The following is a 16,325-nucleotide window of genomic DNA, read 5'->3' on the forward strand; positions in this document are numbered from 1 at the left end:
TTATGCAATCCCACAATGATTGGAGGTCACGAATTACTCGTTTTTATCTCTACAAATAACCTTCCCAGATACGTCCTGCAGGTTTTCTCCTGAGCCATCACTGCTGCATTCTTGAAGAGCAAGACTGCTTGGCATTAGCCTTTCACCTGTGGCTGCATCTGGCCCTAGAACACGCACAGCAGCATCGGCAAAATGACAAATCCTTCCAAGGACTACAGGCCAGTCACGCCCTGTGAACATCAGGACAGATCCAGGCAGCTGACAATTAGTGAGTGGTTCTGGGCCTGTTCCATCGCTCTCAAACATGGACATCATGTTAAGGAGGTGACACCTCCAGGCATGAATCAAAGGAGTGCAGGCTTGTCCCCATCAGAGTGACTCTGACACAAAGGCCAATAAAGAGAAAACATCTTACTGAACTATATTGGAGCTGGCAAAGGCAGCAGCTGCTCTGCTCCACAGGTCAAACTGGCGTTGGGAAAAATGAATCCTTACGGAAATTACTGCCAGCTCATCCACTCTCGCCGCAACGCTATCTAAGAGATCCCAAAGAAGAAACCAAGCAAATCAGAGTGCAATTTAGCTGTTAAAACATGAGAAGTCCACAGGTTCATTCAGAATGACATGCAGAGGTATTTCTGAAGAGAGCATAAAAACACCAGGAACTAACATTTCCCAGCACACACTGTAAAGAATACTACTAAGTTGGAACAGTAATGCCTTCAAAAGATACAGATCTCTCTCCTATGATTCAGAAGCTCCTAGAGGATTTGAAGGATGGATGTTTTGGCATGAGGTCCTCAAACCTCATTTTAGTAGTGCATAAGGGAAAAATTTACTACTACTACTACTACAACTACAACACAGTTGGCCAAAGAAATAATTATTGAGCATGAACCAGCTTAAGATACTGGTAAAAATCAGGATTACTTGAAAAATTAGCAATCTTAGATACTGAGATATTGAGATTGCACAAAAACAAACAAGCAAAAAACCCCAAGAGTCTGTGTGGTATAAAACATAGCATGGAATACTGCTGATGTTTGTATCCTGCATCAGACCTGACCATTGACTAAGGGACAAAGTCTGTGCAGTTTTGTATGCTGACATTTGTCCAGTGTTTTGCAAATCAATAATGCAGAAAGCAAGCTCTCAGCAGTAAGTTCTGAACTGAGCATTTACAGACAATACAGCTGCATTTAGCACATCTGTTCCTGTATTCCTACACCATCAATTTTTCCTTTTTTTGATATAACTAGTAGTAAATAGCACACTAAAGTATTCTGATGGTCTAAATGCATTTTTGTAGTGTTTTAAACACTTGTGTCTATTTAGTGTGACTCTTTATGTTTACTCTTTATATAAACCAGGATGTGACAGTGCTTGGGTAAGGGAGGGCTTTACACATTCTTCATGGACACCTGCTCTGCACCGACAACATTTTTGTTCTCCCATCTCTCTGCAGATGCTTGTCTCAAAAAGCAAATAACCCAAAGATCAGATTAGCAGCCTGATATTTCCAAGAGGGCAGCTAAGATTGGCAGGCCTCATAAAAGTACTGAGTAGCCCTGAGACCGGACTCCACCCCCAAGAAGGATTAAACACAATTAGCATCAGGAAAGCAGATGTCTAACAAAGTAATAAACCATAACTTTTACACGAGGTTAAAAATTTCCCTCTCCTTTCCTGTATTCAACAAATGATCCATGGCTCCCAAATGTATCTCTTTGCTGCTTTACACCACCTTGAGACTCCCTTATTCTCTCATCAGTCAATTCATTGGCAATCACTTGTCAGCAAAAAAGAAAAAAACCAAAACAACAAAAAAGCTTGTTGAGCAAATGTCAGAGAACATTAAATTAACCAGTCAAAGATCAGCAATGAACAGCTGACACCAAATTGAACCCAACACATGGCCTCATTCACATTATTGTTAAACACACATAGACAATCACTCTGCCTTCAAAATGACATCAAAGGATCTTTATTTTATGAAACAAAAATATTTGCTTGTGGATGAATAGTCAGCCCAACATTAAGTACATCATAAAAAGTAAGCTATTGCTTTCATGCAGTTTGGATTAAAGGTACTGTTTTACCTCTGAGTACAAACTAAATTATTAAGCATTATTATTAAGCATTTTCTCTTCAGCTCAAAGAGACCCTCAGTGTATTTCTGTGTACTTCATTTGTGTACAAAGTGTATAATCTTTCAGGAAGGCCTCCCAAGCACCCACTCAAGACTATTAAATTTCTTGCCTGCTTCGTGGAGCCACCACACGCGCCAGTACACCAAGGGAGGATGTGATCCCCAGTGCAAGGCAGCAAAGTCTCCTAAGGCCCCACAGCTCATGGGAAGATTACCTGGGCACAGCAGAACAGGTAGGTCCCAAAATGACCCAACAATCAGCAGCACCTTTACACTTGGTTCTCCCAAAACAATGGTTCCAGCTTGTTCCATCAGCACCCAGCACATGCCCTCCCCCAAGCGCACACACCTTCTTCAGCCTTGCTGTGGGCAGGAGTAGAAATGGGACTGGCCCAGCAAATGACGACTCCAGAACGGAAAAGTCACATACCATGCAATATAAATGCATGAAAGGAAGTGAGAAACCCGAAGGCTTTCTCCCCTGGCAGCAAGGGCCATTCTGTGCTGGAGCTGTTAATCAGCTAAGGACAGGTTATATGGGGACAGAGATAGAACTGGATGTGGATGTGAGGGCAAGGAACCTGATGAAATACATCCATTCTCTCTCAGCAAAGGAAAAAGCCAACCAGGCAATATTTGCAATATTTTAAACACAGGGTGTTGAAATGACAGGAAAAGAATCATATTTACAAGAGACTAAGGTGCCCAGAGTGGCAGGTGTATTTCCTTTTATTCCTTGGAAAGCACTTTTTCAGCACTGGGTAAATCTCATTCCTTCTCTCTATGCCTGTCACCCCTCCCATTCCCTGTCTTACTTAGGTAATAATTCTTAGACATGTTTATATTACACACCTCCAGGACAGGAGCTGCCACTTTAAGTTTCAGCAGCACCTCATACAACTTGGCTGTGATCCCAGTAAATTAAAATAGGCAACCTACTCAAGATTTAAATAAAGTTTTTCAAAAGGGCACAAATTTGCCTCCTAAATCCATATTTAGGCATGGAAACGTTTTTACAGAAGGCCGGAACAGACTAATTGTTCCCCACAGACATCTCATCCTCATAAATTCCAGTATCCTGTTTTGCAGACCCTCTCCTAAAGAATATTTTCCACTGCAATGTCTTAAACCAAAATCGAACAACAAATATTTCTACCTTCTGAATACTAAGGCATGTATCACAGGAGAACAAAGTAGCACCTGCATGGTTTTGGAAGCCTCTGCCAAAACCAAGCCACAGTCAGGAAAGCCTTTGAAAGCGCTGGTCTTTCCACATGCCCTGTACTGAATCCACTGGTGTTGAATTCTGATCCCAGGTTATTTACCTGCATTTTGGTCATTAAAAAAAAATAAAAATAGAAAGACATCCAAAGATTTCTTAAAAAAACAGAAACAGCCCGTATTGCAAATCTCTGAACGCAGAGCAGAGAAGAGAAAATCAGCTTGCCTTACAATGCCCAACTGTTTCACAGGTGATCATTATCACATTCCAGTGTGGGCACAAGGGTGAGATGCCAGAACAGTGACACCACTCCACCACTTGACACCGAATACTCAGGAGTGCTCTAGAAGCTCTCTAGTGCTTCACTGTAAAAGATACTGATAAAAGAAGATATACAACTATTGCTTAGTTCAGAACCCCCGTTAAACCATTCCACACCAAAATCACTCTCTCTCCTTCACTTTCACAGTACTCGACCTGACAAAAGTTACGTAGGGTCATGACTCTTAGACAACAAGATTAGGATCGTTATAATAAAATTAGTAACTGCACAGATAATCTATAAGGAATTTATGTTTGTCATTTCAAAATGAAAAAGCAGATCCACGATGACAATAAACAAGCGTATTTGAAGCAAGACTTTTCAGACAGAAAGGTAACACAGAAAACACCTGAGCAGTCACAGCCTCACCATGATGGCCCTAATCATGAACTACTTGCGAATAAAAGACGGCAAGTTCTGGTTGCATGAGAGACTTAATGCTTACTCACATGCAAAATTTTTTAATTAAAGACATATTAAAACCCTTGTACAACATACAATGACCTGGTAAGACTTCACCTGAAACATCTCGTACAGTTCTTGCCACCTGTGTTCAAGAAGGAGGAGTTCAGACTAGAAATGGTACAGAAAATGACCCAGGAAATTTGGAGAAAGTCTTGCAAAAGAAAACTCTTAGAATTTGGTTTATTTGAACTTCACAGTAAGACATTCTTTGCCCAGAACACTGGGGAGGAGGAGCAGAGCAGCCAACAGACAGACATGCTGGCAACAACCCCCTAAAAGCACTTGAACAGGCTGTGAGAGTCAGAGCAGATGAGGCTGGAGCAGAATTCAGGGGCATCTTTCCACCAAGAACAAGAGAAAGAAAGCCAAGTGGTTTTCAGATTTTATACTCATACATTAATCAGCACACTGTAACAGTAAAGTCTGACATTGATTAAAACAATAAACCCTCTACCTCGCAAGCTATTAAATACCATCTGCATCTATCCCTCTGTGCTCCACAGTAAGAGCAAGACTTAGCACAAAACCACACACAACTGGGAGTAAAAGAAATAGTAAGGTTTTCAGAAAAGTATATGGAATTTTTAATCTTTCCTCAGTGTCCTACGCGGGAAAGAAGTAAATAAACTAAAATCAAGCTGCAATCCCAAAATGCATCCTGTACCAGAACAGGAATGCTTTTTGAAGGATCACCTACCTCAAATCCCTTTCCAGTCTGTTTACTGCCATAATCACAGAACAGAATTAAATGAGGCTCAAACCTCTACACCTGAATTCTAAATTAGGACAGACAAACAGATTAATCTGGAATACTTCAGAAAGCCTAAACCAAGCAACATACAGCATATACATACATTTTTAAATTTGCATTTCTGAAACTCCTTATATAAGGGTTTTTTTAGTGATATCTGCACTGAAATGTGACATGTATAGTTTGTAACAAAGCAGTTACAATATGGTGTTTATTTATCTTGAGATATAAACATCTGAATATGCACATTAAATAATTTTCATGCGATTGTTTTCTACTTACTTTGATTTCTGTAATGACATCAACTCCTTAAAACTAATACAATTTTAGATATTTAAATTTTTATAATATTTAAGTATCTATGTATTGTACAGAAAAATACACACTGTGGCGGGTTGTCCCTGGCACGTGTATGCACACACACAGTACCCGTATCTGGGAATTTAATTGTGCGATACAAGTGCTGTCATAAATGATCCAAGTGTCTCCTAGAAGGTGTGTTGAGGCTTCCCTCTTCGAAAGAGAGTCGGTTTCAGTCCCTGCTGTGGTGATTAGAAGCACCCTGCTGTATTTTGATGTCTTTACACAGAAAACTCATATGCCCAGATTGTCCTTTTTTCTCTGGTTAGGAGTGCTAAGAAAACAGATTTTTCTCCCTCTTGGTCAGCCCAAGAGCCCTTGTTTCCTTTGCACTGATCTTTCATAAATGATACCACAACTGTGTATCATATTCACAGGTGAGGTTTCAGCTGCCTCCTGGTAGTTTCACTGCTTTCACACCTCCTTATCTCTGCTGAAAGCACCTTTCCTGATAGCTGCCAGGAACAAGTCTGCCTTTTGCACAGCCTTATGATGCTGCAGCTCACAATTGTGCTGTCCTCTCCTGACTGATCCTCAGAAGAAAGATGTGTGTGCTCTTTCAACACAGTCTGCCCACAGGCTTCTGTGTCAAAAGAACATTTCCTCAGCTCTTGTGTGTCAAAAGAACATTTCCTCAGCTGTGTGATTAAATACAAGTGTGGGGAATGTATGATTACATGCAACAGCCTTTTTCAGACATATCTTAACCTATGAAACACTGACTTATACTTTGCTATTTATTTTAATCTTTACTACAGAGTGCCAGCAACTAAGCCTTCGATCTAGACATCTAACAACTGGCTGAGGTTCCACACTTTTTGGCTTGGAAAAGCTAGGTAACAGGCTGTGATCCGACTCCAACATCAAGTCAATAATCAGCTGCAAGATAATGCTGTGACGATTCCAATAAACTGCTTATAAGCACTAATACAGATGGCAAAAGCTTAGGGAACTGCAGGAATTCTTTCCCTTACTTAATGAAAAGTATTGCTAAGTCAGCTAGCAAAAACAGGCCTATCAAATCATAACTTTGCAAATCTCTTATCAGCCCAGTCAATTCTTCTCTCTCAGTTTTCAAGTTAAGCACTTGAAAATCTCATCCAGAATGAAGTGTTTCTTCCAAATAAGTATGTTCCCTTTGCTGTATGCTCCACATCAGCCCAGAAGGCACACACAGATAAGAGCATTAAAGGGAAATGTTTAATAGAAGTCATGCGTAAACCAGGACTGAAATTTTATACATAGAGATAAATCTTTTAACACTCTTTCCACAGAGAATATTTTGAATTAGCTATTTTACAAGAATAACTTTTTTTCCCTATTTTTTGCAAGAACATGTTTTAAAGATCCAATGGTTTACCCAGCCTAGGACCCATTAACTTTTGCAAGCCTCAGGTACAGACGGAGCTGGCACCACTCACCCCCTGGCACACATTCGGGGGGGTGCAGAGCAGGAGGCATTCCTCCTTCCCCAGTCCATATGGACATGGCCCAACTCCTTCAGCACCTCCTGACCTTCAGCAGGAGCAATTTTCCCACTCCTTGCATCTCAGGGTCTCCTATGGAGCAAGGGCAAGGATGGGAACAGTAAGGTACATCCACACCCAGAGCCCGTCCGTTGCTGTGGAAATGAGAATCTGGTCCAGCTCGTAAGTTACAGGTGTCTATATAGAAGTGCTCATGCAAAGACATGCACGTTTCTTTTCTCTCATATTACTCAACGTTTTAAAATCAAAGCAGAAAATTATAGGGATAGAGAGGGCATAAAATGATTGTATCTGCTTAATAGTAAGTACCATTCAAATTTTACAAACTGAAAACAGAAAGACTAAAGGTGACAGGAAAAGCTGAGCAGTCTTCATCTCTAGCTCTGTAAACCCACAAGTCTGATCCCAAATGAGAAAAGACAAAAGCTACACTCTCCCAGGAAAAAAAAATAGTTATCAGTAAACTACATTAAACAAAATCCTAAAAAGCTTAAATGTTTGTGCGTCTGAAACCTGTTTCTGAAACACTATTATGGTATACATTTCACAATAAAATGATACAGCCTCTGCTGACATTGCTGTGGCTCTTCAGTCAAGTTTCTTTTACTCCATTCAAAGAAACAAACCTTTCAATACAGGCTTATCCTGGGGTCATTTATTACTCCATGTCAGACACAGAATGTTTCATCTTGAGAAGACATATGTAGGGTTTTCACTCATTAGTTTCTTACAGGCTCAAAAAACTAAACAAACAAACACCAAAAAAACCCAGAAAACCAAACCCAACCAACCAAAAACCAACCAAACCACAAAAGAAAACCCACCCTGGAAAGGTTATCTGCCGCCAGTTACATACAGACAGGTTAGTTAACATGTTTCTACTGATACAATTGTAGGAAAAACCTTGTAAAAGGCTGAAACATTCTCATATTTGTATACGACTATACACATGCTGCAAGGCCAGGGGCTTGTAGGATATGTACAGGACAATTTGAACTTGCCATAAAGAAAAAGGATCACATGCTTTTTACAACCTTCAATCATCACAAAAACAATACCTTACCCCTTTTGAATTCTCAAAGCCATAAAACAGTGAGTGGGAACGATCCTTGTTTTGATTACATTAGAAAAAGGTGTTTGCATAAGGTGTGACGCTGACTCAGAACAGTTAAACAAAAAGTAAGAGCGAGGGAGGTGTTACACTCCACGCTGAAATATTGTTAGTCTCAAATATAAAATGGAAATAAAATCAGAATTAAACATCTGTTTTTAGAAGCCCAGGAATAAGGAACTCTGGGGTCAAAATAACTGCGTTTATCAGCTGTGCACAAGTCACTCACCATGAACAGGAGCAAGCTACACAATTTGTTCTTTTTCTCCCAAGAGTTGGCAGTACCTTAGAAAGTGGACACAGTCTATTCAGCAAAAAAATGATCTTGGTTACTGTCTGGCCACTCCTCTGAATGTCCAGTAATAACATCAATATGCTCCAGAGAGACTGGCAAGAAACCTGTCATGATTGCCCAGGAAATACATCAACAATGAAAGCAACCTTGTATTTTGCAGCTAATTCAAGATGACAAGATCACAGCTGAATGTATTGTATGTGACAAAAATTAGGCCACCATCCCCCAAAATTATTCAAGGACAATTTTATGGAAAAGGAGTTACCAACACAAAGAGTTACTTATTTCACATTGCACTCTTATGGCAACATCACAATTTTCACAAACTTATCAGAGTAAGTCTTGCAGGATCCGATATTTGGGGACTCTGTGATAACAGCAAGCAGATAGATTTATTCCTGGATGCCTGAACAGCCCTATACTACAAATCTGAAAAAAAACCCTAAGCTTCCACACTCCAAATCTTACAGTTTCAACCACAAAGTGACTCTTGCCATCACCACCCAAAACTCTCAGCAGAATGTATTTGGCTTTTGTTGGCAAAGTAGCCACAATCAGCTCACCCTAAGCAATGACTAGCAAGCATTTTCTCATTCTTTTTTCCACAGAAACCTCACTGGGCCAAAAGAAGGACGAGGAGGAGAAAAAGCAGGAGGGCAACATCTGAGGTATTTACTCTGACACTCAATTAGCTGAGGATTTTTTTTTTTTTTTAATTATATATACATATATATATGCACACACACACATCTATAAAAACTGTCTTTGTTTGATCCACTTTATCAAGACAGACCAGCCAAGGCCTCTGGAAGAGGTCTGCACAAAGCTGAGCTCATCCCAGTGCTTTAGGCGGAACCCTGCCAGGCCCCCCGAGACTGAGGGGCACCCACGTCTCTCCCTGCCCCAGCACCCAGCAAACCACACCAGGCAGGAGGCAGCCCCACGAGGGCAACCTCCGTAATTCCCTAATTGCAGGAGCAATAAATGCCTGCTGCTTGGCAGGGAAGGTGGGTCGTGAGCAGGGTATGGGGTGAAGGCTTTTATCTTTTCTCCTCCTGCCCAAGGAGTGGGTAAATCCAGCACTTTTCTTCCACTCTGAGCATCACCTGGATTTCGTTGTGCCTTGGACACTACCAGCTATTTGATTTCTTACGTCTCCTTTTCTCTGCTTGATTTCATAGCTCAGTTCTCACAGGTGCTGGTGCTGCTTGGGCAGCCCACTGGGGGCTGGTTTAAAGGCCAATGTATATGCAAAGACTTTGCAATACACCTGTGTACATAAGCTCTCTCTGCTTCCTGAAGAGCTCTTTGCATGTGAAAAGCGAGAGAAAGGACTCACTTTAACCTCCCTCCCAAAATACTTGGCTTCAGCTGGAACTAGGCTTGGGCAACCCCCACACAAAGGCGCCAACTTCTACAGCCAGCTCACAAATTCATTATTCCAGGGGCTACTCATGCGTGAAATATCCGAAACTATCTGATCCCACGTGAAGGGCTGCTGTTGTATCCAGAGCTGAATACTCCTTCACGAACGCGTGTTTATCACCTCATTCCTGGCGAGGAAAGTATGTAAAACAGAGATTGTTACATTACCAGCCGAACTATAAATTTCTTTGATTGCAGAGCCTGATAGGAAGAGGTGCTGGGAACCTTTAACTCCCACATGGACTTTCAACAGAGTTTTCACACATAAAGGCTAAAGGATTAGACCTGTAGCAAATACTGGTGTTTTATTATAAATTTCTCAGGAAAATAAATCTTTTCTCTAAAAACTGGATAGAATTGTAATTTTCTTTGTTTAAATAATCTTCCAGAGAGACAGGGAAAACAAATTTAAAGCTATCTCAGACAGCCACTGTCTTGAGATTCTTTACATCAAATAGCTTTAAAAATAGCTGCTGACGAGAAGTCTCTCTAAGTTTTGATCAGAGTTTATATCTTGGTACGGACAGTAATTCAAGCAGACAGGCAGATATGTAGGCTTCCTGAGCTCATCTACGCTGCAGGAATGGAGCAGCCACACACTTTTTACTTAACAGGGTGCACGGTTTTTTTATATTTCAGTAAAGGAGACGACAGGAAAGGGGATTGGGGGGGAACGGGGAGGGGGAATTTAAAACCAAAAACTGTTGAGCAAACAAAACTCCAAATGCTCCCAGTCGACAAAATTATTCCAGCAAAACTGAAAGAGAGGAAATTGCTTCCAAGAAGAAGAAAACAATGAGAATAAAGACAATAAATAAAGGAAGATGAGGGGAAAGGGCTACACACGTTACTGATGCTTCAGTTCTTAGCTATAAACGAGCTTAACTACAGAGATGAAACGAGACGCAGACTGACCTAAACAAACCCAAAACACGAATTAAAGAGTAACAAATCCGGCTGCGACTCCATAGCAAAACAGCATCCGCTTGGAGAGCACATCGGTCCAGCATCAGCCCTGCCACCCCAGGTACCCCTGGTCGCTAATGAGAACGGTGCAAGGGCAATTCTCCCTCCATCAGTGGCTGTCCCGCGTTCTCCCCGACGTGCTTACCAGCTTCATGGTGCTGTTGTTCTGCTCCCAGCGCCACAGCATCACGCTCATGGTCCCGCCGGCACCTGCCGCGCCCCCGGGCTGGCCGCGAGTGCCGCCGGCTCCGGCTGGCGGGGTCGGGGTCCGGCCATGCCGGGGACACGGGGCCGGGCACGGCGGGGCCGGGCGGTCCCTCGGCCCCGCTGGGGGAGGATCCTCGCACCCCTCGGGGCGGGGGTGATCCCCGGCCCGGCCCGGGGAGGGGTTTGGCACAGGGGCGGGGGCACACAGGGAACGGAGGGAAAACAGCCGAGAAAACATTCGAAGACAGAAATTAATCGAGTGCCAAGCCGCGTTTTAGCGAAATGCTTAAGGGCACCGGGCACGTTTTAAAGCAAAACTGCAAATTACAGCGGCTTCTCCCCATTTTGACAGCCTGGCTCTGTTAAAAGCACACAGGGTCTGAAGCTGCCGTGTTGTATAGGCATTTGGCACGATCTGAGCTGGTTCCATTTAGAATTGGGTTTATACTGAATCTGCTGGGGTGGGAAAGGACCAGGCTTGCCCTGAGAGAAAGGGAGGAACATTCTGCCTTAAAAATGATTCAACAGGTGGTGCATCGCAGATTGGCTTCGGAAACATAAACAAGAGAATAGTGAGAGTGTTTAGAATAATTAGTATTTTTAATATGCAGAAGAGCTGTATTTAATGGCAACAAATATCACAGATTGCCACGTTGTATTTAAGATAAAGCTATTAAAGGTCTTTGTAAATGGCAGGCTATTCCACAGGTGCTCTCTTGCACCCCTCTGCAACAGCTCGTCTGTTCCCCTGAAGCACCTTGCCCGGCGCAGCAGTCCAGACAAGATACTCAGCTCTGGGAAGATTCATGCCTGCTCTTGCCCGAGATCCTATGAAATCACCAGTGGGAACCACGCACTTGGCTGCAGCTCGTCTCCCTTCTGCTCTGGAGAAGGTGCTACACCTGATAAAGGCGGCGGCCCATGGGGGATAAGAAGACCACAGCAGCTCCAGCAGCAGGTGTCCCAGCAGCTCTCCAAGCCTGGGCCTGGGGGGTGGTTCCTTTGGTAGCTTTGGTTTTGCCAGGCCGGGGAAATATGAGGAATTAAAACACATTTGAAGGAATTCCCCAGGCCACCGTTTTCTCACCCTCTCTCCAAACATAAATTTTGATTCACAAAAGGTAACTTCGCTGGCTGCAGGAGGGGAGGCATAACCCATGAACTGCTCAACATCATTTTCTAATAATGAAATCCTTTAATAATCCAATAAAAAGATATTAAAATATTTTTTAAAGGACCAAATTGTATGCAAACGGATCACTTTCTTATCTGAAAATTCCCCTATTGTATGATTTTACTGGCAAGGCTGCTTCATGTACCCACTCAGTATGTTGGTGAAGAAATACAATAAATCAGTAAATTGGCATTTGAAATTCTGTAAATACCCTCTTCCAAAAGAAAAAACACATGTGCCTTCTTACTGAAGTCTTTTCCCTAACAGCTATGCTTCCACGACTTAGATTTAATTCCCTCAGTCTGTAATTGTTCTCTTGTTCTAATTTATTATTCTAAGTGATAAAGAAGACGGAATAATTACTGAAACAAACAACCATATTCCTGCACTGTAAAAAGAACTGCCCCACCAAGTCTGGTAGCGTGAATAGCTATGCAGAGAGAAAGATCTGCATGTTGAAAGCATTTAAAGACTTCATGCATACAGCTTACCTTTGAACCGTAGAAGTAAAATCTGAATCCTCTTCTGAGAATAAAGAACTCTTTTTCTTTCCCTTCAGGCCAACGTGGACCAAAGCCTTAGCACAGCCAAATCTTCCCAGCCAGCCCTCTACGTAAGCAAGTACCCTGCTGAAAGGTCATTCCTACAACACTCAAAAGAGGGGAAGGTCACAGCCCATTTGAGGGCTTGAACATAAGATGTATGGTCTTCAGGAGGGTCACAGGCTGAGACAATAACCTGCTGACAGCCTCATGAATGAGGGAATGAATGCGTGCACTGCGAGGGAGAAGCCTGGGTGTGATGCCAAAAGGATTTTCTAAGAGCATCTTAGCAGCACCTTGGAGGAGCCGCCAGTGCCTGCAGTGTGCGCTCCTCGCCGAGCTTGAGTTTGTCCCTTCCCTGCTGCCGGCACAGTGGGAGCATCGCAAGGGCTTCCCATCGATCCGCTGGCACCTGCCTAAATATCATGGCACGATGGTGTTCTGCTTCCAAAAAACACAACAACTTCAGGCAAAAAACTAAGACAAGTGGAGCTTTACACTTGCAGGATTACAGCCCGTACAAAGGGCCAAGACAACCCACAGCACAAGTCAGCATTGCCTCAGACACCTCCTAAGCCTCTTAAAAGGTTGTTGGTGATCTGCTCTGCCAGTTTGAACAGCCAAATATTTTCATTCAACACTCAACCTCGTGCCAAAATCAGGAATTTTAAGAAACAAAGGAGAGGCCTCAGAAAATGGCAGATTTTTGTCTACCATCACAAGAAAAACTCCATTTTTGGGACCCAGGGAACAAAGTAGAGCCAAACTGCCCCAGCTACAAAAGGCAGATTAAAAGACCAGATATGGATGGAAGGACTCTTCAGCCAACCAGTCTTGTTTCTTTGACTACAGTTTGCTGCCTGTTTTTACATTAACTGAAGTGTGGCTCAGGCCTGAGTATTTTCTCATTTTATCCCTGTATGAGCCAGCTGAGCACGCTGAATGTGGACAGAAACACTCGCATGTAATCAGCCTGAAATACTAATAAAGCAAAGCTCCTGAGGTTAAAGCGTAAAGTGCCTCCCAATCACTTTCTAAGCTAATTAATATCCTTAACTAAAATCTGTGTTGCTTTTAGACACTGTTGTTTGATGGATTTTCCTAAGCCAGCCTTCATTTGGGATGAAGATCCCGCGAGTTCTGATAGCGTTGCCAGGTGTAACTGGAATTTATTTCTTCCATTAAAAAGTAAGACTTTGGAGCTGCCTTTCATCCTCCTATCTCCCTTTTAGGCTCCCACAACACAGTGAAAGAGATAAGGTTAGGACTGAAGCTGGTAAAATCCATGCATGACCTCTTGCCCCCCGGCAGCATCACGGCAGGAGTTCCTCCCCAGTTGCTGTGCCCTGGCTTTGCTGACAGATCCAGGAGATGCCTTTCCCATACAATGCCCAATTTCAAAAGAGAACAAGGACCAGATATTTGCTTGTATTTGAATCCTTTAAAACCATAAAGCATCCAAGCTCTTTAAGGCTTTATTATGAACTTCAGCAACACATACATGATGACATGGGGTCAATATTAACTTGAACCTTCGGGAAAGGACATTACTAACAGCCCTAATGGGCATCTAAACTTCCCTATTAAAGTGCTGAACAATGCACTTGTTATTCACCAGCAAGTCTTCAATGACACAGAAACACGTGTCCCCAGCAAACCCTGTGCTCTAACGAGACATCATTCCAGCACCCAATGCTTTCCAAATAAAACTGCTGGAAAAAACAGGAGGAAACAGGTGTTGGAAACATTGTGAATGAACTCAGTGAACACAGTCATTGTCTGTGCAACATTTACTATAAAGAAAGCTTGGGGAAATCCGTTCACTAATAATTCATTGTTTGCCTATGAAAAATATGTGTGCTAACAGCTTGCTCTGCAGTCATTAAAGAAAGCCACACTCCTGTACTTACCCATTACTTTTGCTTTTTAAACACATCAACATTTTGTTGGTTTGTTTTGTTTGGGGTTTTTTGTTTGTGGCTTGTTTTTTTTTTTTTAATCTGGAAAAGAAAGCATATTAGAAAATTTTATTACTGCTTTTCAATGCATTTTGGTCAAAAATACTGTAATTTTCTGTTCACTGAAAGCTGGGGTTTTACTTATTTTTGCTATATGACAACAAGCACGTAGGTCTTCCTTTCATGCATTATAAAATGGAAATATCTACAGATCAAAACCTAGAAAAAATCTTAGAAATCTTGAACTTGTCAATAACAATATTTTGCTAAGCATGATGTGGGAGGGAACAGGAGCCTAGCTCATGGAATCATAACAGATGCTAAGCAATTTTCATTCCAAAAAAGCCTTCAAAATGGTGTTGAGCAGCAGCCTCTAAATTCAACATTTTCTAAACCAGCAGATGAGATGCCTTGCATTGAGTAGGACCATTAGAAGACCCAGTGAAGGAACTGCAACTTGATTTTCAGCAGTTGTTAGGAGGTTCTGGAGGACAGAGAGACAGCTCGTGCTAGGTACCAGATCAAAGAGAACGAGATGGCCTTGATAGTCACAACCTCCCACCAGGCCCAGACAGCAGTACAAAGAGAGATAGAAACTCAATTAATCAACAGCTGAAGCAGACAGTATTATTACTGGCAAATGAGCATCCTTTCTCTGGAAAACATGTCTTGTTAAACTGATATTTTCTGCTGAGTTCACAAGAGCTTACGAAAGTGATAACACAGATGTGATTCTGTGAGGAGGCTCTTGCCTCATTTTCACCTGGCATGGTGAAAACCAGAATAATGACAAATCAACCCAGCAAACATCTGGTGGACTGAAAAGGAGTTAACTGGTTTAAAAATACATGATAACTGGGAAATTATCTTTAAGAAAATAAGTAGCTTGACTGTGTTTCACAGGAATCATTTTCAGCCCTACTTTTCTGAGCAAGCCCTAGAAGGGGCTATGAAATTTGTTGGTGGCACAACAGTAATGGGAAAAATAAATGGTAAAAAAGAGTAAGATCAAGGCTGAAGAAGCTCATCCACACTGACTAGAACCATGAAAAGGTGTAAACACAGCAAATGCAACCTTGTAACAAGGAGAACCCAAGAATGACACAGAGCAAAGGACTCTCCATGAGCTCAGTGCACCTGGAAAGGGCATCACAGGCACGATGCGCCATCAGGATGCCGGGGTTTGTGCCCTGGTTATAGGGGTGATGCAATACTTGCACAGGTTATCAAACACGAACAGCCTTTATCACCTGCTGGGTTTAATGCTGTTTGTGTAAAACAGCTCAACAGGTTTAACCTTTGGAGAGGCTTCAGAGAGGAGCCGCGAGAATGACTTAAGGACTGAAAAATGCGTATCACGAGACAAGATTCAAACAGCTCCATTTCATTTGTCAGAGAAGAGTAAGGGCAAATATGAGATCATAACATGAACTAATTAAAAAAATGAAAGCAAATCAGCAGAAGTCATGTGGATTGTTTTATGGAGGAAGTCAGGGTGAATTATCACGTTTATTGCTGTCTTACTTTATCATCAAAGGTTATTTCTAAGTTCCCCATTGAAGTGTATCGGTCAGCTACAGATCTGTTCCTGCCGACCTCGAATCACCTGATTCCTGCCAGCAACCCCGTGTAATATACAGCAGTCTTCAAGGATTCCAAGGAATATACAAGTAGTGGAAAGCTTCCTGTGCTCCATCCCAAGTCCCAGTCTGCTGGTACTCAACAGCTCACCACTGCACCAAGAAAGCTGGGGTCTGGGGAATTTTAAAAAATATATTAAATTCTTGATTCAGAACACAATGTGTTGGGGGAAAAAAGCTGCTAAATAAAGTAACAAAAATACCAGTACACTGAATACCCACTGGTTAAGCAATGCTGACAATATTAACAA

At 42.2% G+C, this 16,325-nt stretch overlaps 1 protein-coding gene across 12 annotated transcripts in view; it reads right to left on the reverse strand.

Annotated features, from left to right (window-relative positions):
- The window catches only part of NAV2 (neuron navigator 2), a 368,944-nt gene that overhangs the window by 162,353 nt on the left and 190,266 nt on the right, over positions 1-16,325 (reverse strand). The window contains exon 1 of one of the 12 annotated variants that reach the window (XM_032110878.1): positions 10,699-10,850. The exons of the other annotated variants lie outside the window; for them this stretch is intronic. Coding sequence (XP_031966769.1) covers positions 10,699-10,749 — 51 coding nt within the window. The 5' untranslated portion in view covers positions 10,750-10,850. Of the gene's footprint in view, positions 1-10,698; positions 10,851-16,325 lie in introns of those variants that run through there. 12 annotated transcript variants of the gene reach the window in all.

The sequence above is a fragment of the Corvus moneduloides genome, chromosome 6 (assembly GCF_009650955.1).
Source record: "Corvus moneduloides isolate bCorMon1 chromosome 6, bCorMon1.pri, whole genome shotgun sequence".
NCBI classification, from domain to species: domain Eukaryota; kingdom Metazoa; phylum Chordata; class Aves; order Passeriformes; family Corvidae; genus Corvus; species Corvus moneduloides.